The 26,079-nt window shown below is 47.9% G+C and overlaps 10 protein-coding genes across 10 annotated transcripts; 3 read left to right on the top strand and 7 right to left on the bottom strand.

Moving 5' to 3' along the window:
* Window positions 1-1,139: 1,139 nt before the first annotated feature.
* Window positions 1,140-2,868, top strand: N7471_006382 (Zinc finger CCCH-type; the record flags this gene model as incomplete). Its single annotated transcript, XM_057279101.1, has 4 exons — window positions 1,140-1,385; window positions 1,442-1,742; window positions 1,804-2,159; window positions 2,224-2,868. The coding sequence occupies 4 exons, from the start codon at window positions 1,140-1,142 to the stop codon at window positions 2,866-2,868; spliced, it is 1,548 nt and encodes a 515-aa protein (XP_057138711.1).
* A 1,050-nt stretch (window positions 2,869-3,918) lies between these two features.
* N7471_006381 (MBL fold metallo-hydrolase) lies at window positions 3,919-4,836 on the top strand (the record flags this gene model as incomplete). Its single annotated transcript, XM_057279100.1, has 1 exon — window positions 3,919-4,836. The coding sequence occupies one exon, from the start codon at window positions 3,919-3,921 to the stop codon at window positions 4,834-4,836; it is 918 nt and encodes a 305-aa protein (XP_057138710.1).
* Window positions 4,837-5,045: 209 nt separating this feature from the next.
* On the bottom strand, window positions 5,046-5,776 carry N7471_006380 (glutathione S-transferase family protein; the record flags this gene model as incomplete). The annotated part of the gene is made up of 2 exons (XM_057279099.1): window positions 5,046-5,328; window positions 5,391-5,776. 2 exons carry the CDS (start codon window positions 5,774-5,776, stop codon window positions 5,046-5,048), a joined length of 669 nt encoding a protein of 222 aa, XP_057138709.1.
* A 737-nt stretch (window positions 5,777-6,513) lies between these two features.
* N7471_006379 (glycoside hydrolase family 35 protein) lies at window positions 6,514-9,647 on the top strand (the record flags this gene model as incomplete). Its single annotated transcript, XM_057279098.1, has 4 exons — window positions 6,514-7,328; window positions 7,386-7,494; window positions 7,554-9,354; window positions 9,430-9,647. 4 exons carry the CDS (start codon window positions 6,514-6,516, stop codon window positions 9,645-9,647), a joined length of 2,943 nt encoding a protein of 980 aa, XP_057138708.1.
* A 146-nt stretch (window positions 9,648-9,793) lies between these two features.
* On the bottom strand, window positions 9,794-11,035 carry N7471_006378 (putative glycosyl hydrolase; the record flags this gene model as incomplete). Its single annotated transcript, XM_057279097.1, has 3 exons — window positions 9,794-10,205; window positions 10,256-10,512; window positions 10,565-11,035. The coding sequence occupies 3 exons, from the start codon at window positions 11,033-11,035 to the stop codon at window positions 9,794-9,796; spliced, it is 1,140 nt and encodes a 379-aa protein (XP_057138707.1).
* Window positions 11,036-14,574: 3,539 nt separating this feature from the next.
* N7471_006377 (acyl--CoA ligase) lies at window positions 14,575-16,216 on the bottom strand (the record flags this gene model as incomplete). Its single annotated transcript, XM_057279096.1, has 4 exons — window positions 14,575-15,009; window positions 15,063-15,376; window positions 15,427-16,065; window positions 16,117-16,216. 4 exons carry the CDS (start codon window positions 16,214-16,216, stop codon window positions 14,575-14,577), a joined length of 1,488 nt encoding a protein of 495 aa, XP_057138706.1.
* A 673-nt stretch (window positions 16,217-16,889) lies between these two features.
* N7471_006376 (uncharacterized protein) lies at window positions 16,890-17,813 on the bottom strand (the record flags this gene model as incomplete). Its single annotated transcript, XM_057279095.1, has 2 exons — window positions 16,890-17,331; window positions 17,386-17,813. 2 exons carry the CDS (start codon window positions 17,811-17,813, stop codon window positions 16,890-16,892), a joined length of 870 nt encoding a protein of 289 aa, XP_057138705.1.
* A 2,442-nt stretch (window positions 17,814-20,255) lies between these two features.
* N7471_006375 (uncharacterized protein) lies at window positions 20,256-20,717 on the bottom strand (the record flags this gene model as incomplete). The annotated part of the gene is made up of 1 exon (XM_057279094.1): window positions 20,256-20,717. The coding sequence occupies one exon, from the start codon at window positions 20,715-20,717 to the stop codon at window positions 20,256-20,258; it is 462 nt and encodes a 153-aa protein (XP_057138704.1).
* Window positions 20,718-20,867: 150 nt separating this feature from the next.
* Window positions 20,868-22,464, bottom strand: N7471_006374 (fungal specific transcription factor domain-containing protein; the record flags this gene model as incomplete). The annotated part of the gene is made up of 2 exons (XM_057279093.1): window positions 20,868-22,258; window positions 22,368-22,464. The coding sequence occupies 2 exons, from the start codon at window positions 22,462-22,464 to the stop codon at window positions 20,868-20,870; spliced, it is 1,488 nt and encodes a 495-aa protein (XP_057138703.1).
* A 998-nt stretch (window positions 22,465-23,462) lies between these two features.
* On the bottom strand, window positions 23,463-25,807 carry N7471_006373 (fungal specific transcription factor domain-containing protein; the record flags this gene model as incomplete). Its single annotated transcript, XM_057279092.1, has 4 exons — window positions 23,463-23,837; window positions 23,894-24,182; window positions 24,242-24,683; window positions 24,733-25,807. Coding segments are annotated over 4 exons (2,181 nt in total), but the record flags the coding sequence as incomplete, so codon positions are not given.
* Window positions 25,808-26,079: the final 272 nt, after the last annotated feature.

Below are 26,079 nucleotides of genomic sequence, written 5' to 3'. Positions count from 1 at the left end.
GTCGATTAGAGGTCAGTCAATTGGCCATACCTTGGTATATTTTAATTCATTATGTATATATAGTACCCGTCTGCAACTACCATGAAGGATCTTTATCATGAGCATTCTTCATCCACACAAGAACCAATGAAGCAATCTCTCATCGCCGTTTACTATCGTGGTCTTTTCAGCTGGCCTTAATAATGGGTTTTTTCACGGCAAGATTCAAGCAAACCTGTTCACTGCACGTACCCGAGCAGAAGCAAGGCCCGAGGATGGTATCGTACGGTCAGCGAAATTGTATTCCTAACGAATCCTGGAAATGCAGATTGTGTCAAATCAATAGGTTCTGCTTTGGTTTGCTACTTGGACGTGGCGTTTCATTGGGGTTCGTTCCCAGCAAGCGGAGTAAGTGTTTCACATATGGGAGCTACTCCATGTATAGTAGCATATGTAACATAATGTATGGAAACTACGCTACTCCAGACAATTTGTATTGCCATAAAGCAACGCAGCGTTATTGCTGTCTCGGCATGCTGCCCTACAAATTATCCTTTGGTATACTACTGGCTATAACCTCATACCCTTTGCAAGAGCTGGATTAGACAGGTGATCACCCCTAGCGACTCTCAGCCTCCAAAAACCAGGATCCCCTTAGGATAGACAACAAATCACCGCTACATGACGAGAGATAGTCATCACGTCTAGTCTATTTGTAACTAAATGGGGTAGCCTCGCCTATTTTTGAGGATAGTGTCTCGGATAATATTCGAAACTCCACCCAAAGTCTCAAAGTAGGAACTCCTCAAAATAGAGACTGGTAGTGGTGAGTCCTGTGGATGTGGTTTGCCCCTTAGATAGGAGCGAGACCAGTAGAATGAACGGGTCGCGTTGACGCTAGTCCTCCTTTAGTGGTTTTAATGGGGAAGTGCTGCACGTGACACCATTAGCGCGTCGAATTACCCGCCAGTCACCTGATGCCTAACGGCCATTGACCGCCCAAACCAAACAGACAAACAAATTTCCCCACCATAGCTCTCCATCTCACCTCACAGCTTGGAAAATCAAATTTCTTCTTCCAAATATCGAATGCTGGCAGCTTGCGTTGAATTAACTTGGCTTATGGGACTGGCACATGCCGTCCCGGTACCTCCGACAAGATGCTGCGGGATTCTGATATAGATTCCTTGAACGGGCATCTAGCGTCCTTATCGCGAGAGCAACAAAAGCAACATGACAATCTGCAGGACTTGCTGGGCCAGTTCAAGAATCTGTTGGACGACTACAGCTCGCTCAAAAGCGACTATGAAGAGGTTAAAGAAGGCCGAGAGAAATACAAAAGACAGGCCAGAGGCCAGGATCGTAACCCTTTTGTCCTTGTCCTTGTAGACGGAGACGGGTATCTGGTGAGACTGTCTTACTTTCCTCGGCATCCAATCGGTTGACTAACGCACCTCTCCAGTTCAAAGAGCATTTCCTGAAGCATGGCAGCGAAGGTGGCATTAATGCAGCCCGCGAGCTGAGCGACTCTGTGAAAGAGCTTATGCATTTTACAATGGGAATGCAGGCCGAACAGTGTCGGATCATGGTTCGTGTCTATGCGAACGTTCTCGGTTTGTCGAAGGCGCTAGCACGAGCTGGGCTTATGGGCCACGAGGCTCGATCCATGTCGCCATTTACTTCGTCATTTACCCGTGCGCAAGAGCTATTTGACTATGTCGATGCTGCAGAGAAGAAGGAGGGCAGTGATTTCAAGATCAGAGGTAATGAACAATTTGGCATGAATAGTCTTGTTATTGTACTGATATGTGCTGCGAAATCAAGAAATGTTCCGTCTCTTTGTGGACCTCAACCAATGCCGCCATATCTATTTTGCCGGCTGCCACGACACTGGATACGGCTCCCTCCTAACGCCCTATAGAGGCAGAAGTGACCGTATCACCCTCATCAAAGCTGCTGGTTTCCATCGTGAATTCGAGGCCTTGGATCTTCCTATCAGAGAATTGCCTTCGGTTTTCATGTCTACTCCTCTACTTAACAGCAAGCCGCCCACAGGCCCGGCCGCGTCTCCGATTATGGCCAAATTCAACGGTGGAAACGGTGCGAACCACGTTTCTAATGGCTCAAATGGTGCAAATGGTGGAAATACCACCAAACCAATCTGCAAGCATTTCCAAAAGGTATTTATTTCCGATCAATCACACGATGCAATCGTGAGTAGGTCGTTGACTGACAGCGACCTAGGGTATCTGCAAGTTCGGCAACGGCTGTAATAAACAACACGTTATGCCGAACCAGTCATTGAATCACCAGCCGTCGCCTAAACACTCAGGTGCAGGTGATTCACCTAAACAATTTTGGTCTTCCCCTACAGTTGTCGGTCGCTCTGAGGATTTCCTTAGATCCATGCTCCCCGTGCCGAGCATCAAAACGGAAGAATTCATCCCAGTCAATAGAGACGGGGACCGTCTCGACCCATACTATCCTCACCCGTCACCTGAAGCCTTCGATGAATACCACGCTCGAGCCAAGGAACACAAAGTTTGCAATAGCTACCATCTGTCAGGAGAATGCGGTGACATGAGCTGTACCTATGACCACAGCGATGTCTCCAACGTGATCGTTGAGGTTCTTCGATACATGCTCCTTCAACACCCCTGCACTCGGGCCGGTGCTTGTCGATCAATCAAATGCTACATGGGCCACCTATGCCAAAAGCCCGGATGCAAGGCCGTGAAGAGCTGGCAGTGCCGATTCAACCAAACTGCTCACACCCTTGATCTTAAAACCGCTCGATGGGACGTGCCGAGTGACCAGAGCGAAATCGATCAATGGTCTGTCAGCGACGCTTCTATCGGGAAACGATCGCCGTCTGCGTACGAATTCTGATCGATCACAATCCCCGCGAAGAAAAAATTTGCAATTCCATACCTACGGACAGTCCCTCTTACCTGGTATGTCTTTGTATGTGTGAAAAGTCTGCGACTGCAAGGACAGTCGCTTGACAAAACAATGGGTCGATGGCTAGCACTAAACAGACAGATTTAAGAAAGACATTTCAATGGGCTAGAAAGAAAGTTGAAGACAGTCATTTCCCACGCGAAGTTTCAATTCCTTGGTAATCGCAACTATTTGCTGGTCTATTTTTCTAACCGGTAATTCCATGTGGTAGATAGCTTAGAAAACACCAGATTCTTGTTCTCACTGTCCTTACCATGAATCTACTGAATTTGACCATTTTCTAATTCCTCTGCGTGACCATTCCAATAGATATTGCACATATCAAGGTGGATCATGCTTGTGATGTCTGTTGCTCAGGGAAGGAAGGTGCGAGGCAAGTACCCACCTTGGGAAGGTACGTGGATTGAGGGTATAAAAGGACTCCCCCCACCTCTCTTCCTCTTCTCTTCTTCTTCTCTTCTTCCTCTCCCAGCCGTCTCGACCACCATCTCACCGTAGCCCCCATGAGACAGCGTAGGCGGAGGGTCCCGTAGCACATGGTGCCTGGCCTACCCACATGAGGAATCAACATTACCAAGTTGTTGAGGTCCATGTTAAGGAGCAGGTCCGCGCCGAAATCAAACCGGGCTTTCTCGTGCGAATTCTTTGACAAGTGACTGAGCTTTTGGGGTTCTATAGTCACTTGACGAGTTCCACGGAATACATGGTGGGTGTTTAATCACATCTTGTTTCATTGCATAGCTAGTCACCTAGGTAGTCACCGAATATATTATGGAGACGTGTAGGTTTGAGTTACATATCTGGACTAGAGTAGCAAGATGTCCATGCATATGAGCTATGCTGGGTGGCACTGATGATCTATAAATACGTAATGTCAACCAGGCAAACTCAACACAGTCTAGGAAACACAACTTAAATTTCTTTTACAACTTAAATTTCTTTTCAACTTGAAAGTAATCCCTTCAACTAATCTTCAACATGACCAACGAAATGGAACCGAAAGTCCACCCCTTCTTTGAGTCCAAGACTTGTTCTTGGCAATATGTGGTAGCCTGTCCCAAAACAAAGGAGGCGGCCATCATCGACCCAGTCCTGAATTACGATCACGGGAACTTCATCATCACCTCCGAATCTGCGGATGAACTCATTGAATGTGTTCTGAAAAAAGGATACACAGTCACCATGTTGCTGGAGACACACGCCCACGGAGACCACCTCTCAGCCTCCTACTACATCCAACAGACTCTCTGGTCCCGCGGACAACCTCACGCACCGATCTGCATCGGCGACAACGTCATTGTCGTCCAAAGCCACTTCGGAAAAAAATATCAAATCCCGAGACAAGATACTGAGAACGCCTTCGACCACCGGTTCCAGCCCGACGAAGTATTCAACATTGGCGAGGTGACCGGCATCGCCCTCCACCTCCCAGGACATACACCGGACCATGTGGGCTACAAACTGGGGAGCAATATCTTCACTGGAGATAGTATGTTCCATCCAGATATTGGCAGTGGCCGATGTGACTTCCCAGGTGGCGATGCTCGGGAACTCTTCCGCTCCATGAAACGCCTCCTTTCTTTTTCGCCCGAAACTAGATTATATACAGGTCATGATTACCCTCCTTCCAATGAGTACACGGCACGGGACCCATTGCCGTATGTTACGGTCGGCGAGCAGGAGAAGAAAAACAAGCACCTCAAGAATGACTCGACAGAGGACGAGTTTGTGAAGTGGAGGAATGACCAGGACAGGGGAATGCCTGAGCTTAGGCTTGTGCACCAGGCTATGCAGGTCAATGTGCGTGGAGGAAAGATGCCAAGCAAGTCGCACGAGGGAAAAGCATATTTGATATATCTCATTGATGTCCCGAAGGTTCTGGTGACTGGAAGGTGAAGATAGGTAGCTATAGGAGAATCGCAATTTGATATTTTGGATTGGTGTCCGAATATATAACGAGGGATAGAAATGACAGAAAATATGATATTCACTTGCATACCTGATGTTTCTATTTTGATTTTGGATGATTTGCCATATATTACTAGACGGCTAACTCATTCCAGTCCTCATTGAAGTACTTCCCTAGTGATCTCAATTCTGACTGTTCACTTTTTACCTTGAATCTTGATGTACGCTTCCTGGACTTCTTCCCGAGCCGCCATGAGTCCAAGCCACTTCTTGATCAAAGGATAGTTGTCAAGCGAAAGGCCAGCAAAAGAGTACAAACGCACCCAAGCCTCAAAATGATAATCAACCGCAGTGACACGACTGGGTAAAATGCTCTCACCACGAGTCTTCTTCAACTGTCCCTCGAGAACATCGTAGCAGCGATAGCTCTGCGCTGTGTATCGCTGCAACGCATCGTCATTCTTCTGTGGGTGAAAGTGCCTGAAGAAACCAACAGTCAGCATCATCCGGAGATTTCTTCCCAATCTACACCAGTCACCAACCTAAACCAATTTGTCTGTCCGGTCATAGGACCAAGCGTCGACAACAAGAAATACTCCCACTTTTCAAAATCCACCAGATCTTGCGCCGAGTCGCCCGATGGACCGATTGTGTTACCTTTATCATACACACGGCGGATGTAGTTCATGCATGCTCCGGATTCCCACGCGACGACACCGGTGTTGGGATCTTGGATGGCAGGAGCGCGCCCGTTCTCGTTGATTTTGAGGTACTCTGCGCCCTTCACGCCCTTCTTGGGATCGTCGCCGAACTCCCACTGCTTTGCTTCGTATGGGATGTGGAGCGCCTCGAGCGCCATGGCAATCTTGACTGGGTTCGGGCCGGTGGCGTGGGCGTGCAGGATGAGTGGCTTGATATGTGTCGCCATTGTTCTATCGGCGGTTTGGTATTTGGAGCTTACTGGAAGTTGTCGAAGACAAATTTCAACTGAAGTGGCTCGAAATATGACATAGGATGGGATGGCGAAATGAGATGGCCATGATGTAATTTGCAGCAAACCCTGGGGAATTTGACCGAGGAGATTTAGCCTGATTCTCAGTTAGCGTCAGGAATATCGAGGGGAAGAGGTCTTGTACTTAATATTGTCTTGTTTATCATTGCTGAAAGGATCGACAGGTCGTAGTTTTGCCGGTGCGCCGGTTAATTGGCGAGATCTTCCTTCAATGGGATCAAAGCTAGCAGTCGGCTTGCTGCTTGGGAGATGCGGAGTCGGTTTTGTTAATGCGGGGGAAATGAACGCGAATTCCAAACTACAAAATTAGAGAAAATGCCATTTTTCGGAATTTCTGTTTGCGTTGTTGTCTCGCTCGATTACGTTGCGAGGGTGCCCATCGGTAATACTCTAGCTCATAGTTTATATGCTGGTTCCTACATAGTATCACCACCAAAAGATGTTGTTTAAGAAGTTAAGATTATCCACCCTGCTTTCCGCAGTTGCAACCTTGGTGCTATCCTCGAGCAATACTCATACTCATACTCAACCCCAAAACAATGGGCTACAGGATTTAGTGAGCCTACTAGCACCCTGGTAGCCCCATGATACTAACACACCACGGACAGGTGACATGGGACCAGCATTCCATCATAGTACGCGGGGAGCGCCTCATGATCTTTTCTGGAGAATTCCACCCATTCCGTCTCCCAGTCCCAGGTCTTTGGCTCGACGTGTTCCAAAAAATAAAGAGCATGGGCTTCACTGGCGTCTCATTCTACGTGGACTGGAGCCTCATTGAAGGGAACCCGGGACACGTTATCAGTGACGGGATATGGAGCTTAGATGAATTCTTCGACGCGGCCAGCCAAGCTGGGTTATACCTGATCGCACGGCCGGGACCGTATATCAACGCAGAAACCACTGCTGGTGGCATACCTGGGTGGGTTCTGCGAGAGAAAGCAATTATCCGCTCTGACGACCCTGAATACTTGAATTCGACAGAAAAGTACGTGTCGACGCTGGGTCGGATTATTGAAAGGGCGCAAATCACACATGGTGGCCCTGTCATCATGGTTCAGCCAGAGAACGAGTACTCCACTTGGCCTGGAGTGACGGATTTCCCCACTGACATGCATCGGAACTATATGGCACACGTCGAAGAGCAGCTGCTTGATGAAGGTATTACGGTTCCTTCAATCGTGAATGATAACTTGGTTATGGGATACTTCGCGCCGGGGTCTGGGCAAGGCGCAGTCGATATCTACGCTATCGATGCATACCCAATGCGCTATGATTGTGAGCTGGTTTCCAACGTCCCTTGGTGCGATGCATCCTCAAAGACTAATGTGTCTTTCACCTTAGGCGCAAATCCTACTTTTTGGCCTACTTATAGGTTTCCGTATGACTGGCAAGTCACGCACAAACGGCAGAGTCCAATGACACCCTTCGCCATTGCTGAGTTCCAAGGAGGTTCTGGAGAGGGATGGTAGGCCAATTCCAATTCTCCATTTTTACCAAATCAAGTGAATTAAAATGATTATAGGGGAGGCGTGCTTCAGGACATGTGCGGCCGGTTAGTAAACGAAGAGGCTGTCAGAGTTGTGTATAAGAACAACTACGGTTTTGGCGTAAAGATCTTCAACATTTACATGGTCAGTCCATACAACTTCTTGATTTCATTTTGCAATACTTATTATGGAATTCTTATCAGACTTTCGGGGGCACTAACTGGGGTAACCTTGGCTATATGGGCGGGCACACATCATACGACTATGGTGCAGCGATCACTGAAGAAAGGGCGATCTGGCGGGAGAAATATAGTGAACAGAAACTGGAGGCCAACTTCCTGAAAGTCTCCCCCGCTTATCTGACGGCAACTCCCCATCTTGGAGTAAATGGTACTTACGGAGTACCGTCCTCGATAGCTGTGACTGCTCTCCTTGGAAACGGGACGCGGACAAATTTCTATGTTGTCAGACATGCCGACTTCACCTCAACCGACAACACCCAGTACACCCTCGCATTGTCGACAAGTATTGGCGACATCAAGATCCCTCAGCTGGGTGGCCATCTGACGCTGAACGGACGTGATTCCAAATTCCATGTCACAGATTACGATGTCGGCGGTATCAATCTGATCTACTCCTCCGCAGAGATATTCACATGGGCGCGCGGGTCAGGATCGACACGCGTATTAATTCTCTACGGAGGGGCCGGAGAAACACATGAGTTCGCTCTGCCTAGTCATCTTGGAAAGCCAACCGTCCTCGAGGAAGAGGGTATCGAAATGAAACAACGCGAGTCTGCTTGGGTTGTGAAGTGGCGTGTTACACCAGCCCGACGCATCGTTCGGGTAGCAGATCTTCATGTATACCTGCTCTGGCGGAACGAGGCATACAACTACTGGGTCATGGAGTTGCCAGCATCAGGTCCGATTGGAAACTACTCATCACCATCGAAGAGCCTGGTAGTTGTCAAGGCCGGATATCTTATCCGTACCGCTGATTTGATAAACAAGCAGCTGCGACTGACAGGTGATGTGAATGCCACAACAGAAATCGAGGTCATCTCCAGTCCAGCTACAACGCTGAAAGGCATCACCTTTAATGGGGAAGTGTTACAGACTTCAAAGGCCTCCAATGGGAACATCCAGGGAACTGTCAGATACAACCCTCCCAAGTTGGACATTCCCGATTTGTCCAACCTGGAATGGAAGTTCATTGATTCTCTCCCTGAGATTCAGGCCTCGTACGACGACTCAGCTTGGCTAACCTGCACACGAACCTCAACACACAATCCACGGCAGCTGGAAACTCCGCGTAGTCTTTACTCGATGGACTACGGATATCACACAGGGTCTCTGTTATACCGTGGTCATTTTAACGCCAATGGCCAAGAATCCAATGTTTGGTTGAATGTATCTGGTGGCGTGGGATTTGGACATTCCGTTTGGTTGAATAACACATTCCTCGGGTCATGGGTCGGGTCGGGTGCCAACTCGACGGTTATCCACAACATGTCGTTGTCATCCGTCTTGTCGCAGGGAAGCCCCTATGTGATCTCAATTCTTATTGATCACATGGGCCAAGATGAGGAGGCTCCTGGCACTGATGCAATTAAATTCCCTCGAGGCATTTTGAACTACGGGATTTCGGGTCACCCCCAATCCGACGTCTTGTGGAAGTTGACAGGCAACCTTGGAGGAGAGCAGTATCAGGATCTCACCCGTGGCCCTCTCAATGAAGGTGGCATGTATGCTGAGAGGCAAGGATACCATTATCCCAGCCCGCCAAGCTCAAAATGGAAATTGTCAGACCCAGTCATAGATGGCTTATCGCACGCAGGTGTTGGATTATATGCTGCATCGTTCCGGCTGAACATCCCCAGTGGATGGGATGTCCCAATGAGCGTGGTGTTCAACAACTCAATCCTCAATAGTACCAAGGAAAATACTCGAGGCAACAATTACAGGTGCCAGCTATTCATCAACGGATATCAATTCGGAAAATACAGTATCTATCCCTTTGGTTCATTGGACACGATTCCATGGTTCAAACGTCGAATCCACTAACTCTAATCTAATTTAGTCAACAACCTCGGCCCACAAACAGCTTTCCCTGTTCCAGAGGGTATTCTCAACCACGAGGGGGAAAATCATATAGCCTTGACAGTGTGGGCACAGGACAAGCAGGGCGCAACACTGGGAGGGTTGCAATTAGTTCCCACATCCCTCATTCGGTCAGGCTACACCAAACCTCAGGCCGCTCCACAGCCTGTCTGGACGAAGCGAACACAGTCATACTAGAAAGCGAGAGGAAACCATTGAACCGTGAATGTTGAACTGAAAGTTGGTATATATGCAGAACGAAGAATCTATATACATGAAATCCGTTGAAGCCCCGTGGACTTGAAAAGCCGAAATAAAATATGAAATGGCTCTAGATTCCATCGCTAGGTACCCAGTGCAGCAACAGCCGCGACCAATGCATCGAGGGCCGAGCTATGCGTCGATGCATCCACAACTGCAACGATGGGACCAGCCCAGTTGACGCCGAACTGTCCCTTTTCATTTCGATCATTATTCCAGATGCTGTTCGCACAGCTATCTATCACATTCCGATAAATATCTTGCGGAGATGCTTCCTGCAACATCCGTAGGTTGCGAATAAAAATTCCCTTGAATTGTGTCCCATCTGGGAGGCATTGCGGCTCACAGAATTCATGGATAACATTGTTCGAGTCAGCCAATGTCGCAATGGCTGCCTTTGCAATCTTGTTGGCCGAGGGCAGGTATGCACTATTGGGTGCCGCTCTATTCAATTCAACCAATCCGCCGAGAACAACTCCTTGATTGTACGACCATCTGCTGAAGGTTAGCCAAAAATCAAAATCATCGGGAAACAAAATGCTTACACGGTAGCTCCGTTGTTCTGGCAGTTGTCTAAAAGGCCATCATTGATGGTCCCGTTTTCACCAATGAAGGACTGGCTCGTGAACCAGTCCCATTCCTTCTGAGCCCAGCTGACATAGTATTGTTTTCTCTCGGGGACTCGATTTGCAAGGTGTGCCGCGACGGAGAGAAATAGCTCGTTCGTAATCGCATTGACGTATGTGCTGGTCGGGTTCCAAGGAAGACCGCCACCGCCACAGTTGGTGCCCCATGCGTTCGCCTAGAAAGAATAAGCAAACGTCCAAAGATATAGAGTCCCGGGCTACACATACCAAGCTCTCAAAAATTCCCTCAGCCAGTTCCAGATACCTCCCCTCCTTAGTGACATCGTACGCGGCAATCCATGCAAGGGCCCACCATCCATCATCGTCGTAAGCTTGATCGAGCCACTGGCTGGCGTTCACGGAAGTTGATGGTTGGTTATCTCGAGTATAAACAGTCTTATGCTCAGGTCCGGGATTCGGATTGGACACTGGGCCCACGTTGAATGTGTTATTGAAAACATATGTCGCTGTATCCATTACTGATGGGTCAAGGGCAGCTAAATCGGCAATTGTATTCATGCAGCTCGCACCATCCCACCAACCACATGTATCCCAAATGCCACTTTGGGGGTTATACCAGCCCTGAAGGGTCTGAAGCGCATCTCGGGCTCTTGTTCTTGCGTCATCAGCGACTGCATTTCCTGTCAAAAGCAGCGCAACAAGCGAAGGGGCCACAAGACCGTGGCGAGAGAACAACATGGTTGGTGGATGTTGAAGGAAAAGGGACGGACATATTCAAGCGGAGATGCGAACTCGCAGCACATATTCGCTTTAAATATGACAGCTACGATATTCAAACCTGGCTCCTAGAGACATTGCGGCATATCCTAACCAAATATTCGTTGTACATTCTTTGCGGTTGTGATGACTTGATTGGCGATCAAAATCAATGTGGCCCACCATAGCGGATCGCCAGGCCCCTGATCTGCAATGATCGCCTTGTTGTGAGACAGAAACCCGCCCAAAATCGCAAATATGTATGCAGGAGGACGGCAATCTAAGGAACCAGCCTTGCAGCAAGACTGGTCCGATCTCAGGCAATTTGTCAATGCTCCCTCCTATTCCACTCCATCAAGGGGGTGGGTGGTCTATTCATTAGACTGGCGCGGTGCACGCGTTGTCATTAGCGCCCATCCCTTGCAATGTGATCCCCGCTCTTTTTTCGTTCAATTAGAGTTGGTTAAACAAGAAAAATGAAGATATTTGTTGTGTCATTGTGAACAACTCATCGCTCTCTCGGGCCCGCTATCAGTTCATTCCTGCACCAGGGTCGGGAGCCCTATCGCTGGAAGGAGCCCACCTAAGGGCCGTTGATAGTCTTGGGATTAAGAGATATGTATTCGTTGGATTCGATTGGTCAATTGAAGTGATCATTGATCATCCCGAATTAATTGAGCTTTAATTAGTCAACCCGACCGAGCTTACTTGGACCTGTCTGCAATGCAATGTGCATCTGAGGCTGCAATATGTTCAGCAGATTAGTTTTCGTGCGCTTAGGCGTAATCTGCCTGGAGAGTAGGTAGCTATATGAGACACGCATTGTCTGAGTTGCATAACATTTAAATCGGACTATTGCTGCACTGACGTCGCAGCAGCTCCATTCCAAAGCTGTCATCCCCGTGGGAGACAAATGACTTGGCATATTTTCCATGTGTCTGCAGCCAACTGTTGACGAAAGGGAGAATTGATACTTCTCACAATCAGTTCCACCTTTTCGAGACAGCTGGTTGTAGGAGAGAATTTGAAGGGAGCGAAGTACTCTTCCCCAATATCTCGAGGTCGGGGTGGCACGTCGCTAATTTGTTGAGACACACGTACCACGAGTCGACAACAAGGTACATTGTAATATGTAATGTTCGCTCGGTCGTAGTCACATCACCCGGGATTTGCTAACTGCATCTCCAATGCATAATGAGAACATAGAGAGCCATGCGTTGTAGAACAGGGTAGGTCGCTAAGTAAACTAAGGAACCCGGTATCCCTTCTTCGCTTCTTTGGGAGACTTGGTCGACAGATGTCTCACTGGGTGATGCGCCAATTATTCATCGCGAATGGAATCCACGTGAAAGGCCACAGAGCGAAAGGGAAAAAATTGTCTTTATTGTGCCTTGGGCGATATTTTTCAAGATCGGCGTCGACGACCGTATATTCGTTCCTGCCGGAGGTGAAGGTTATGGAAAGATCGTCAGAAAAGGTCGAAAAGCGGTTCACGGGGAGCATGCGCATCAGTGCATAGGTAGGATTTGAGTTTAGCCTGGTGGAAATGCTGTAGGAATCTGCGGTTCTGTGATGAGGATGAGTGAGATGGTGCAAAGGCTAGTATGACCTAGTCAGCTGAAGGGTCGAGGAACTGCGAGACATCTGGGAAGCTTGAATTTCAAGTGAGCGATACCGACGTAGTTTCTGCTGTTGGTTCCCGCATAATATTATAGCTATGATTGGAGGGGAATCTTGATAATCAAACAGCAGAGTTCTCATAGCCCGACCTCGGGATGGAGAACCGCTGGGAAATAATGATAAGTTTCTGTTTGGTGGCCTCACGCCCCTGTGATGTCAGGATCCTAGATATTTAAGCAGATCTGATGAGATGGCAGAAACTAGGAAGAGTGAGCAAACAGAGTAGATTGTGTGAAGAGACAAGGCCTCTCGGAGCCAATGATCGACTAAATATCCTGAGCTAAGCCGTTGTCCTGAAATCCCAGACAACCATACACTTATCTCAACAAGAGTCTTCCTTCCTCTTCCTCTCTGTGTTTACTCCAATATCGATCTTCTATGGAGCAATTAGCTGGTTCGGCCGGTAGGCCTCAGAGTCAGCTATGCTATGCCGGTGATTATAACACTCACTAGCCGTAGGAACCCTCCATTTCTGTAATATCTCTTATGGACAGTAACCATATCCTCCTTTCACCAATGATAATGATACTGTCGTCCATTGCTATCGATGTGTGTGAAGTCCGATTCTAGCCCCAGGTCATCTGCCAATTTCTTTGCGAAACCCCGGTTGGCCCACTGAAAGCCGAATGTCTGTGTGATTATTCTGGCGAGTCAGATTGATCTCAGGGATATACAGGCAATCCATGCGGCGTGATAGAGAGGAGCGTCACTCTACATTCAGTGTCAGTTGGACGTCCTCCGCTGAACGAAATTCAAGTACCGTTGAAAGAAGGTTTACGTACCGCTCTAAATACTTGGTTGACGTATGTGCCCCCTAGGTTAGAGCATCCGACTACGGTATCATCTGTCAGCAATTATACTATCCCCAAGATCAAGGATAACTGCTTCTTACTGTATACCGCATATGCAATCGCACGTTTCTGGGGTGTTTTGAAGTTCAAGGACAACCAGGTTACATTGATTGGCTGCCAGTTTCTGCCGGGTAGCTGTTAGTTCAACTGTCCAACTGTGAATTTCGATGATCACTTACGGGAGGAGAAGGAGCACCTGAGCACCTGTACAGCCGACAAGCATTTGGGCGGTGGTTCGCGGGTTACCAAAGAAATGAAGTGAGAAATGGACGTCAGGAGTGGAGCTCAGTACCGCCGTTGTACGAAGAGTAAACCGCGACTCGACTAATTTGCGTGAACGGGGGTAGTATGCGGGAGGGGGGAGGAATGCGAGGTTCGATCAGTGCGGGGAGACTTCAACAAGATGGTTAGTAGATCCCAAGTGATCTTCGCGAGGAACAATACCTACAACTGTCAATGATGGCACTAGGGTATGGTAGAGGGAAGTACCCAGCAAGATACACACGATCTGAAGACAAGGATTCGAAAAAGCACATCACCGCCTGGAGACGGCTATGCAGCAGCGTATCTCAACCACAGTCGAGTACGTTCAGAAAGAGCCCATCCTTTTTAACTGGACAGAGCAGCGAGGATCAGCGTCTTCTGTGTTTAGGAACGATAGCTATCCGTTTGCTTTTGTCTACATCTACATTGCTCGCCAGTATGTGATTTCTTGCTCTAAAAAGTCCGGATATCAGGGGATCGTAGGCATGAAAAAACATACAATAAGATTCAAAAGGACCGAAGGAAAAGCAGTTCAATCTATAATTTTGCCCCTGTGATTTCATTCCTTAAACTTGCACCTTCACTGAGTCGCGCTCGAATCATTCGCCGTAAAATCTTTCCAGAAGGATTTCTCGGGATTTCGTCAACAAAACGAACACCACCCCTGAGCCTTTTGTGTGGAGCCACTCGCTTTTCGAGCCACAAAACAATCTTTTATGCTTCATTTTAGGGTTTGCCAATGCCTAGAGCTAGAACGACGTACGCACGAGGCAATTCACTGACGTGGTCTTTTGAATAAACACCAACGACTGCGGCATCCATGATATTCGGGTGGTCGAGAAGGACACCCTCGAGCTCCGCGGGAGCCACCTGGAAACCGTTGTACTTGATGAGTTCTTTGGCGCGATCAGTAATATAGAAGTTTCCGCCTTGGTCTACATGACCTATATCGCCTGTGCTGAACCAGTCGTCCTCATCCAGACATGCTGATGTTCCTGTGTGGTTGTTCAGATAGCCTAGGAATACATTAGGCCCTTTGAGATACAGCTCTCCTGTTTGGCCTGGCGCGATTTCGATACCTTCCTCGTCATAGAATTTCGCAGTCATGTTTGGAAGAAGAGTGCCAACAGAACCAGGCTTCTCACGACAGTTATGCCAGCGCTGTATACGTTTAGCTAAATTTCAACGATATGGATGGGAGGGTAGTCACTGACCTGAACTAGAGCCACGGGGCTTGTTTCACTGAGACCATATACCTGTCGCACAGGCAGGTTGCGCTTTTGATAAAGCTCCTCTATCAACTCCCGAGTCAGAGGTGCGGCACCACACATGACCATTTTCAAGGAACTGATATCATATGCGTCGACAAGGGGGGATTTTGCAAGTTGCAAGATAATTGGAGGTACTAGTACAGCATATGTAGGGCGGAAGGACTGCACTGCATCAAGAAATCCTTTCTGGTCATACTTGCTTATGACAATAGTAGTGAGCCCTCTGTATGCAGGCGTTAAAATAAGGATAGAGAAGCCTTTTGGTCATCAGCAACGGCTCTCGACAACAAGGGACGAGGATATATACCGTAAACATGAAAGTATGGAACTGTTGCGAGAACTTTATCTCCTTGATCATCATCACCACCGGTAGGTTTCAGATTTTCTTCGTCGGTTGTCTGTATTTGCAGCAGATTTGCAACCAGGTTTTCGTGTGATAACATGACAGCTTTTGGGCGACCAGTAGTCCCAGATGAATAAGTGAGCAGGGCAAGATCCCTTTTCGGATCGATAGTCGGCCTCTGGCACTGGGGACCTTTGAAACGCATGTCGCGGTACAGAGTAAAGTGCTTGAATTTGCCTGACGTGTCTAAAGCATCCCCGATCAAAAGGATCCGATCTTCGGGGATTCCGGTAATCTGAGCTGCCTTTGTAGCCACGTTGAGATAGGCCAACTGCGTCACCAAGGCCTTTGCGCGGAGGTCTTTGAGCTGGAAGGCAAGTTCATCGACAGTGTAAGCCGGGTTAGCGGGAGATACTGTTCCGCCTGCCCATAGGGTACCAAGCACAATGGCAGGAGAGTCGATGCAATTCGGAGAAAACAACCCCAGCACATCTCCCTTCTTCCAGTCCCATAGCCTTTGAAGACTTGTCCCAAATTCCAAAGCTGCAGCTTTCGTGTCTGACCACGTATATTGCCGTTTGGTTTGAGCGTTCACGTATATAGCTAGAAGAATGTTTGTTACGCGAATTTTTCTCGAGGGCGTGGAGAACTTACGCTTTTCCACTGGAAATTCTCTTGTTCTACTCTCGAAAATGAAGTCCCAGAGGTCCACTTTAGGGATCTGAACCGGTTCGTATTGCGATTCGATGGGCATGATGTTATCCAAGTGATATGGAAAGAGTATCGGGTAAAGGTATGTTTGGTAGAAATCGAGAAGTCCAATCTACCCTTAATAGCTTAAAGAATATATATCGCAGAAAGATCTGCGACCGCAAGTCCAATCAGTAGATCATGTCGCATACTGAAACACTTAAAATCACCCGAGGGCCGAGGAGACCCCGGGCCTAAAAGTTGTCGGTAAACCAACGGTTCTTTTGGGACTAAGTCTATCCGACTATACAGGGAACTTCAATGCACGTACCCGCTCTCGAACAGGGTGCACGCCTACCCGAAATATGAAGTCGGACTGCCAATAATTAGATATTTATGGCGAGGACTCAAAGACAAACACCATGCTACACGTCTGTTTTATAACCAGGAGAATGACGATACCTTGCTATTAATGATCAAGTCAAGTCTTTCATTGTGGTACTATCTAAACCAGCCAAAGAATTCACACCGAAATGAATCAGTTCCCTGCGTCCACTTCAAGATTTAAATACACCCTTGTTGCATACAGCCACCATAACAAATATCTTGCTACCCCTTTTTGCCGGTCGGCCAGCAGACTTGTTATAGTACGGACAAGGGTAGAATTTACTTGAATCGTTGAAGAGAATGAACATGAAGCATTTAAGCTTTCATCGTTATCTTTGCCCAGAAATTTTCTAAAAGAAAAAGGAGGCTCTGAGCCTCGAAGCGCCACTGGTGGCCGTAGTTGAAGTAGCCTCAGAGGCAGACCGAACCGGTGTGGCGGTTGTCATGGCTGCAGATGGTGTTGAGGTCGTAGTAGCAGCCAGTTTGGTGTTAATTGAGCTGGTCAAAGATGAAATGTCAACGATATCGGTCTTTGTTGAACTTGCGCTCGTGCTAACGGAGCTTACATCGCTTTCACCATCGCCGCATTGAACCACGGTTTCCCAACCACCGGCAAAGGTATCCTCCCAGTATGGTGATTGGGTACCAAGAGAAAAGTAGGTAAAGAAATATGCTGAGCCAGGTTGCTCGTGTGCGTTTTGGTAAAACTTGACTGCACACTCGTCGCTGCATGGGAAGTCGGTTTTGGCCCAATCGTCGCTTTCGGGATAGGTCAAGTAGCAGTAATCAGACCTGCGAAAATATAAGCACATGCACCCTGAGCAAACCACTATATACCGAACTCACCCGCTCTTGGCACAAGATTGGCCGTATTTGTACTGGAAAACCTCGCCCACGGTGGCCACCGGAGCCTCATAAACATTCTTGTTCCCGCTGGAAATTCCAGCTAGATCGCCATCCTTGCCACATGCAGCCTTGACATTCTTGATGTACTGGGACAATGAATCACTGCATGTCGTGGTGCACATAGCCTGCAAGTCCGAAGATTGCGGGTCGAAGTCAGGATCCATAGACGCCACGATCTTGAGGAGGGTTTCATCGCAGTTGATACTGGCGCTGTAGGCGTCCTTGCAAGCCTGTGACGTCGTGTCTGCCAAGTCCTTGGTTGTATAGTCCCAACTAGGACCAGAGGTATTGAGACTGAAGGTAGCAGTCGCCTGGCCCCAAGCAGCGGACAACGCGAAGAGGCGAAAGATCGTGGTGGCGGAGGCCATCTTCCTGAGAATTTGAGAAGGGCAAGAGGAGCAGTTGAAATAAATTATTCCTAGTAGTAAGGAATGAGAGACGAAAGCTGAGGAGTGAGTCTGTCTTTGGTGAAAGAAAAATAAACTCCGGACGAAAATAAGGGTAGGTCGCGGTCTATAAATACCTAGGATTATTTACCCTCAAACGTTCGAGAGTTCACTGTCAAGTTTTCGGGGGAATAGCTATAAGCGAGCTTTTAGTCCCGATATGGAGCCGCTATTACATAGATGGCCCCGAAATGGCCCCAAAATTTTCAGGGGCAGTCCCGAAATTTAAGCCTTAAGACCCACAGCGTAAAAAATGTGATGGGGCCATAGATGAGGCCAAATTGTATTATGGAAGTGTGATTTGATTCCTAAAAACGACAATAAATTACACATAAAGTGCTGACACTTTTTAATATCAAACGAATTTTGGAGCCAGTGTAACGACTGCTAACTACAGGATGGGTGGCCTGGAAGCCTCAAGAGTGTTTGATCGGTAGCTATTTACTAGCCGTTTGCTCGGTGGCCTCTGACTGCTTTCAAAAACCCTGCAACATCACACTTAGTCAAGGGGCCGCAACTTACTCCGTACAGTCACACCTCGTCTAAGGGGCGCTCGAAAGCAAAATATCACAGGTCAATGGGCCTAGCGCCTTTGTATTGAGGTAGCTTACTCAGCCATCTGCACACCACGGCCTACATTTTTCAATTTCGGTTTTCATTGGATCAAACTGGCCTAGTAGCGCACTGGTTAACGCGTCGCACTTGTACTTACCTAGGACCCGTGTTGGGCCTTTTTTCGTTTGGTTTCCCACCCTAGCCTGAAGGCGTCTGTCTGTCTGTAATTGAAACAATTTGCATCTACTTGTGTGCCAATTTCTTTTTTAGCATAGCTATGTAGATGCACATTTCTGTTACCTTGGTTTGCCCCATGAATTCCGAATATAGGCCGAGCAATATGTGTTAGTGTCGATATCCACCTGGGCCCTGGATACGTGTGAGATTATATCATGTCCACCTTTACCCAAAACAGATATCCATGGATCAAAGCCAACCTTGGAATACTTCTTCTGCGGAGAAGCTGCAAATCCCGGGGTAGCCGCCACTCCCGAATAATCCGATCGGTCCGAGGTTAGAAAAGGCTCGAGCGAAGGCTAACTCGACACCAAGCCAGAAGAGGGGGTAGTCAGCACTCTCTTGGCTGGAGAATAGTGAATGGTGGGGAGGACCTTCAGTCAGGTGAGAGACCACAAGGGCAATTCTTTCTCTCAAAGAATTTAACAGCTACTCTCTTCATGAACACATAATGGCTTGGCGTATTTCGACCCATCCTCTGTTTGCACATAGAGCCTCGATTGGTCGTTGTCGCCTTGCTACCACCACCACGCTCAGGAATGTGGTGGAACGATCCGATTTCCTGGAGAGTTTCATGAAAAGGCAAAGACCTCCTCAGAGCACGGTTGATTATTTCTCTTCATTGCTATGGACTCGCAAATTCTTGGAAAACCATGCCTACAAAGTCATCCCATTCTTCTCACGTCATTTGAACGAGCACACGGGAGAAAACCGTTTGTTCGCTCAAACCGCCAACAGCAACACAACCATACCTCACCTTCTCGCACTTCAACTGAAAGACCTCGAGACTCCTGAAGTGATTTTACATCCCGGACGTCAGCCGTTCAATTTTGCCCCGGATCCGACTACCCCACCCGAACTCATTTGCTTGGTGTCTCTTGGCCGGGGCCTAGATTCTCATCCTTCGATTGTTCATGGAGGCTTCCAAGGGGTAATATTTGATGAAATAATGAGGAACTTGATTCTTCTACACAACAATAATATCTGCGAACCCGGGCCAAGAGACACCCACTTCACCGTCAATATGAACATATCATATGCGGCTCCTGTAACTACTCCGGGTGTATTCCTCGTTCGATCAAAGCTGGCAGGGCGAGAGGGGCGAAAGTGGTTTACAAGGGCTGAGATTGTTAATAGTGATGATAGGATTTTAACCAGCGCGGAAAGTACTTGGGTAACAGCGAAGAGATGTTAGCCTCGTGGCGCACGATTCTCTAGGGTAGCATATACTGGCCTCGCTCTGGATCTGTTTAGACAGCATGTTCATACACATTTTCCTTTCGTTCATCGCGGACACAAGCAGAGAAGTGCTTCGATTTTATGTATTTGCTACTTTATAATTCTAAACCTACATGCCGGATTTTCATTGCCACTTCTTGGCTTCCCCTTTCCGTTTTAATGCTTAGACCTTGCCGCCTTTTGGTCGTTAAGCACATGAGCGGTCTCATCCGCTCACTTAGTATTACATAGGCACACTGAGCCGCTCACTGAGAATTCTCCGATCGTCATCATGGATATCCTAGACAAACTATCTACTCCAAGACCCATCCACTGGCCAGGAAGTCCATCAGATCAGACATCGAAAACGCTAGAATCGTGTGAAAAAGACATGTCTTTGCCTGTCATCCCGCCAGCCAAATGCAAATAAATCTCGTCTTCTAAACCTTCAAGAGTATTCTCTTGAATACCTGATATAGGAGACTGTTCTTGCGGTCGAGATCCTTCATCATCGAACAAAAGAGCAGAGGGGTCAAGCGTTCTTGGAGACAAGATATAGTCGTGATGAGGTTTTTCAATGCGGTTTGTCCCGTTGGTTTGGACCAGACTTTGGAGCGGACTAAGCTCGGCAGCAAACAAGCCTCTAAGGCTCACGGGAAAGTCTCCATCCTCGGCTAGTCTCCCCTTTCGCAGACTGAGGTCCAATACCAACGTCAAACGGAGATATGAGCTTGGCTGGAAGACAAGGACATCAGTCCAATTGATGCCGTTTGCCTGGATTTTGGGACCTGGCTCATCAAGCTGAGCAAGCTTCATGATATGACGGACGATGTCTGTCACCCAATCCACGCCATCTTACTGCAACTGGTATGTCTTCATTACTTGAATGAGGACATTGAGCTGATTATGCTTTTGACCGGACGGTATATGGTCGTTCCGTGTCACACAGTCAGCCCGAGGAGATAGTTAGGTGTCCAGAATATGAAGGATAAGGGGGAGGGCTGTGCAACCAATAGCCGAAACAGGTAGCCACCTGTCAAGCCCCCGGCTAACCAGCTCTTTGTGGCACTGAGTAATACAGAGGGCGGCATCTTCCAACTCCTGTCGAGTCTTCACGATCGTCGAGAGGTTTTGGCGAAGCGCAGTGTTCACATTAATATGTCTTTGCAACATGTCCAGCTGAAGCAATTCGTAATGGCTCAATACAACGCGCGATGTGTGGTAATACATGAGCATAAGGTTGGTGTAGAGGATGACGGATGAATGATATATGTCCGTATCGGGTTCCGGATCGATTGACGATGGATTGTTCTCTGTGGCAAAAGCAAAGGGAAGCCGTGGGACCACAGATTTATACCATCGTTCTAATGCCAATTTGGACTCGCAAAGCTGACTGGTATCAGAGAGCCTCTTCTCAGAGCTCATGTCTCGCCTTTCGTCGAACGGGAAAACAAGCATAAGAATATCTGTCATCGTAATATTCAGTTCAATCCACTGAGCCAAAACATCAGCCAGTCTTCTCTTGGTTGCAGAGTCGTAAACTATCGATCGCTCAAATTCGTCAGCGAAGTCCGAAGCGCATAGAGGTTGGGCCGCGAAACCAAAGTGAAGTTTTGTGATTTGGATTGGACGCCTCATTAGAAGTCCGGTAGAACGGTCTCGAATAATACAACACCACCATACTCTTTTCAAGATGTTTCGCTCTTGGGGCAGAATGGAAGTTGTGGGGATCGAGGCGTAGAGGTGTGCCTCGGCAATTCTTGCGTTCTCAATGGCGATGCTGAGCCATGAGATGTTGGGCTTTCTAGATGCGGAGAGGGATGCAAAGCTAAGGAGAAGGCTTGCTTGGGCAATTGGAAGAGAGGAAGATTCGGATCCAAAGTCATATAAAAGCTTAGCATGACGGTAGTATGAAGCTCTCATAACCCGTATGCTGGAAAAGCCAAGCGCATGAACCGTAGAGGGAGATATGAAGTTACACGATGCAAATAAGATATCCTGGAAAACCAATAAAGAAATTGGCTTCCTCGGTGGATCATCAGCGGAATGGAAATAAAGGCCCCAAAAGTCACCTTCATTCACCAGTGGCAAAATCGGGTGTACATGAAGAAAGTAATGTTGGACCAACTCGTACAACAGATCTCGCGTAGGAACCCGCAGACAACCTTGAAGCTCGAGAAAGTTGAGGTAATGAGAGGGAATATTGTGAATGTTGTTAATATTGAGGAATGGGTAGTGGCAGTAGAGAACATCGGGGGAACATTTGGGATTTTTGGCATGTATCCGGTCATTATCAACACCACTGGAGGGACGGCCGGGCGCGGTGAGGCTTTCCAAACAAAGGGCGTCATTTGAGGCTATACGGTGAGCCAATTAGCCGACTTTATGCCATCACCTGACGCAAGATATTCCCATATAATATCAACAAGGCAGGCAGAATATCCCAGATATGGATACGGAAAGTACCGCTGATATGGCCACCAAGAACATCTTTTATCCATCCGAAGACCTCAGTATTTTCGCTACTGGCCCAATTATTCTCCTTCAATGACGAAGAAGACATTTCTTGCAGGGAATCCGGCCGGTCTCACGCCCATTCCCCGCCGCGTTCAGCTGCCTCTGTGACAGGCACATGCGGCATGCCTGGTAAGCCTGGTACGCCAGCAGTAGGAGAAGGCACAGTAGCATCTCCTATATCGGCTTGAACTCGGACACTGTCATATGAGCACAGGTTGATATCATCCGATTACGTCTCCAGCTTACAGTTTTGATGAGCGGCCGCTGACAACACAAGTCTCACCATCGAGAGAGCAATTCATACACGGACAGCCCCGTATTGAAACATCGCAGCGTACTTTGCGGGTGCGACATGACTGACATGCCTTGCGTGCTCTCTTGCGGACCCTGGTTGGGGACGGCATGAAATTGGAATCTACCAGCCCAGGATTTCGTATCTCGAGGGGGTTCATGTCGATAGAACGGATGTAGCGTACTTTCCAGTAGACTTTGTTAACTCAATCACAGCTCATATCCCTGATATTCAAATGTCGGTTTACAAGTAGGATGTGAATGAATGACAAGAGAACAAAGTATAACAAGGTTGGGGAAATGCGGGGTAGGCGAAAGCTAGGTACCTCAAACCAGCGAAGTCTATTTTCATCTCGGCAAACAATGTGGGTCTGGAGATCGGGCAGCCCTAGAAAGTTAGGTAAGTGTAAGTAACTACAATTTTCTTCTGACAAATATACTCAATTATCGCAGAATGGGTTTAGTTATAGCATTCCAACGGTTTCTTTGGTGTCAAGCCCGAGTTTGTCAGAAGCTTTAGTTAGTACCCATCCCCTCGAATCTAACGCATCAGGGAGAAAGGTAGTGTATTGTAGCGATACCAGCTTAAGTGGTTCTATTTAACCATAAGCAATGACTATAATGGGGCTGATAAGACATGTTTACAAACCTCAAAACGAGACTCAGTTGCTAAACAGTGACGCAGTAGCCTTCAAGGGCACGACTGCATGGGGATTAATCGTCACCCGAATACAATTTCTACTTGGTTAACAATCAACCAATTAAAGTTGGATGTTCTGCCAAATTAGCCCAGAAATCCATCTCGAATTCCCAAGGCTGTGAGTCAATGAACGCATTCCAGTCTTCCGTGAGATCAGTGTTCTCGGTCTGATGTGAACTGCAGAGCTCGGTATGTGGTTTCCATGCAGTCAGAGAATCCAGCAAACTCCGAATCGTTTGAGTAGCGCGAGTAAAAAGCGCAAAATTTGGCTCCCCAGCTTGGATCCATGCCCCTATTGAGATCTCGGCAACAAGCGTGCTTAAGTCTTGTAACATCTTTGACCGTGGAAATGGCCTACAATCCGCGCTTATAGGATGCAAAAGGGCCAGTGAAACGATTCCTGCCGCAGGAAGCCCGTACTGTGCAACCTAGTATGTATCTGATAAGAAGGTGAAGCCAACAGAGTTGTGTGAGATAGACTTACCTTCCAGATCAGGGATGTTCCAGAATTCACCAAACGATCACGGAGAATGATTACTTCCACTGTTATAGAAAGCATCTCGCTTGCAACCTCTAAAAGAGACGGGTCTAGTTCTGATGCTCTCTTTTGTGAGACCAGCCCGAGTAAAAGGAGAATGTGCAGATAATCGAGCCTAGTCCCAGCAAGAAAGTCCCGCTCGAACGGGCTCAAATTGCAATCTTTTAGACTAGTGGCGAGACGAAAGTGAGCTGGCAACTCCTGCCATTGTTGGACAACACGTAATCGAAGTCCACTTTTAAATCAGCACAATTGGTAGAGTGACGTTTATAGGAAGGGTATTGCTTTGCTGACCTTATCCTTTCTGTTTCATTGAGGTGGCGTTTACGAAACATTAACAATACTTCCTCCTTCAGTGACGCAAACAAGGCCGAGCAACGGGTGTCTGCAGTGTAATTGATAGGTTCGGGGTTGTCTTGATTTCCGCCGCTGATCCACCAGTTGACTTCCAAAAGGTTTGATTGAGTATCATTATCAAACCTCGCGGTGTATTCGTCATTTCGTACCCCTGGGTGAGTCGGGAGCTGGAAGAAACAGTATTCCTTGACAATTCGTGGCGGTCGTCCAAGAAATATTGCCAAACTTTTATCAGCAGCATATATACGGGCAAAGCACGCCCTCCGCAACTCGGCGAGGAAAATGGGAATGTTATGAATCCCCTCACCAATTTTCTCATGGTAACCCAAGGCAAAAAGAGAGCTCGCAACATCTCCCATCCTTCGCCAAGAGTGGTAGCCTTAGTTTAAATGTTAGCTCATCCCGAATGTGAACTGTAACATATAAACCGTGGAGCGACTGACTCTGATCTCCGTCGACTTGGGAGTGCACTATAAAATTTTCGTACTGCAAAACAAGTTGCAGATCATTCAAGCAATCGAGTGCAAGACAGGTTTCCAAACAGAAGTCTCCAATAAGAGATATGGTTTTGATGAGCTCACGACGCTGCCGATCTGTTACGAACAGCGACGGAAAAGAGCAAGTGTCCAACGTGGCTCGGGCTGCAGCTGCAAGGAAAATGCCGAGGGCCTCCAATCGTAAATTTTCTCCGAGCATTTGACTCAGAAATAACTCAAAGCTTGAGTCCTGCCGTACGACAATGGGCTTCTGGGTGCTCTCCAAGAGAACTCTGACCCGGTGACGGGTATCAATTTTGTAATCTGAACTATTACAGGAAGGCTTTGGATGGTTACTCCAAGTTGTGACTGCCTTTAAGCATTGGGGGACAAATGGCCCAGCCAATGGGAGACTGACGCCCCTCTCGAGCCAAGATCGCACCAAAGATGCAAGTTTAGGTATGTCCAGTTGATCCAAGCGACTTAACGCGAACAAACCCTTTTCTGAAATGGCCAAATCCTGGATGGAATCATTTAGAGCGGGCGAAATAGGTTGAGCAGGTGGCTGCACATCATGCTGAGGTGCCGCGACATGCGGCGTCGTAGATGAAAAGACTTGATTGAATATAGTGGAATGACTTGACATTCCAAGATAACCAGGGTTCGGATAATGACGCGGTAGTGATGAAGTGGTTGAATCTTCTTCGTCTGGTGAATTGACTGGCGGTGACCTAGCCATACTTCGTGACGGTGCTGCCTCTCTAAACAAATGAAATTTAGCGCGAAGGCATTGGGTACCACCACGAGGGTCAAGCTGGCAGGACTCACACTGATCCATTAATGCTGTTGCTATGATTCCTTCTCCTGAATGGACGGGCTCTGTAGGCACATAGGTCACTTTGCCCCCGGTGACGGCATCGGGAGCATGTGGGCCGTTGATGGCCACAGGCCAATTTTGCCCGCCGACAAGGATCGCACGCGACGCATCTAACAACCATACCACCGTCTTTTCGAAGGGATGTCTCCGCTAGACGGCCGTTTTCGCCCTCGATAAGCGAAAAACGGGGCAATAATAAAGGAAGGAACCTTTTTACCCCATTCCTCGATCGGGCGGAGGCCCATCGGCGCGTGGGCGCCCGCCCGCCCGACATCGTCGGATGAGTCATGTTTTTGGGGGCACCTTGGACCTGGGCACCCCCGGGCCGGTTCCAAGGGCATGGATATGCCTTTGGATGTGAATATACCCCGTCTAATTCTCTATGCACCATACCCTATAAATATCCAGAGCCAGGCCTAGGG

This window comes from Penicillium samsonianum (assembly GCF_028829775.1).
Source record: "Penicillium samsonianum strain IBT 33392 chromosome Unknown utg000003l_segment0_segment0, whole genome shotgun sequence".
NCBI classification, from domain to species: Eukaryota; Fungi; Ascomycota; class Eurotiomycetes; order Eurotiales; family Aspergillaceae; genus Penicillium; species Penicillium samsonianum.
This window is presented reverse-complemented; position numbering and strand designations above follow the sequence as displayed.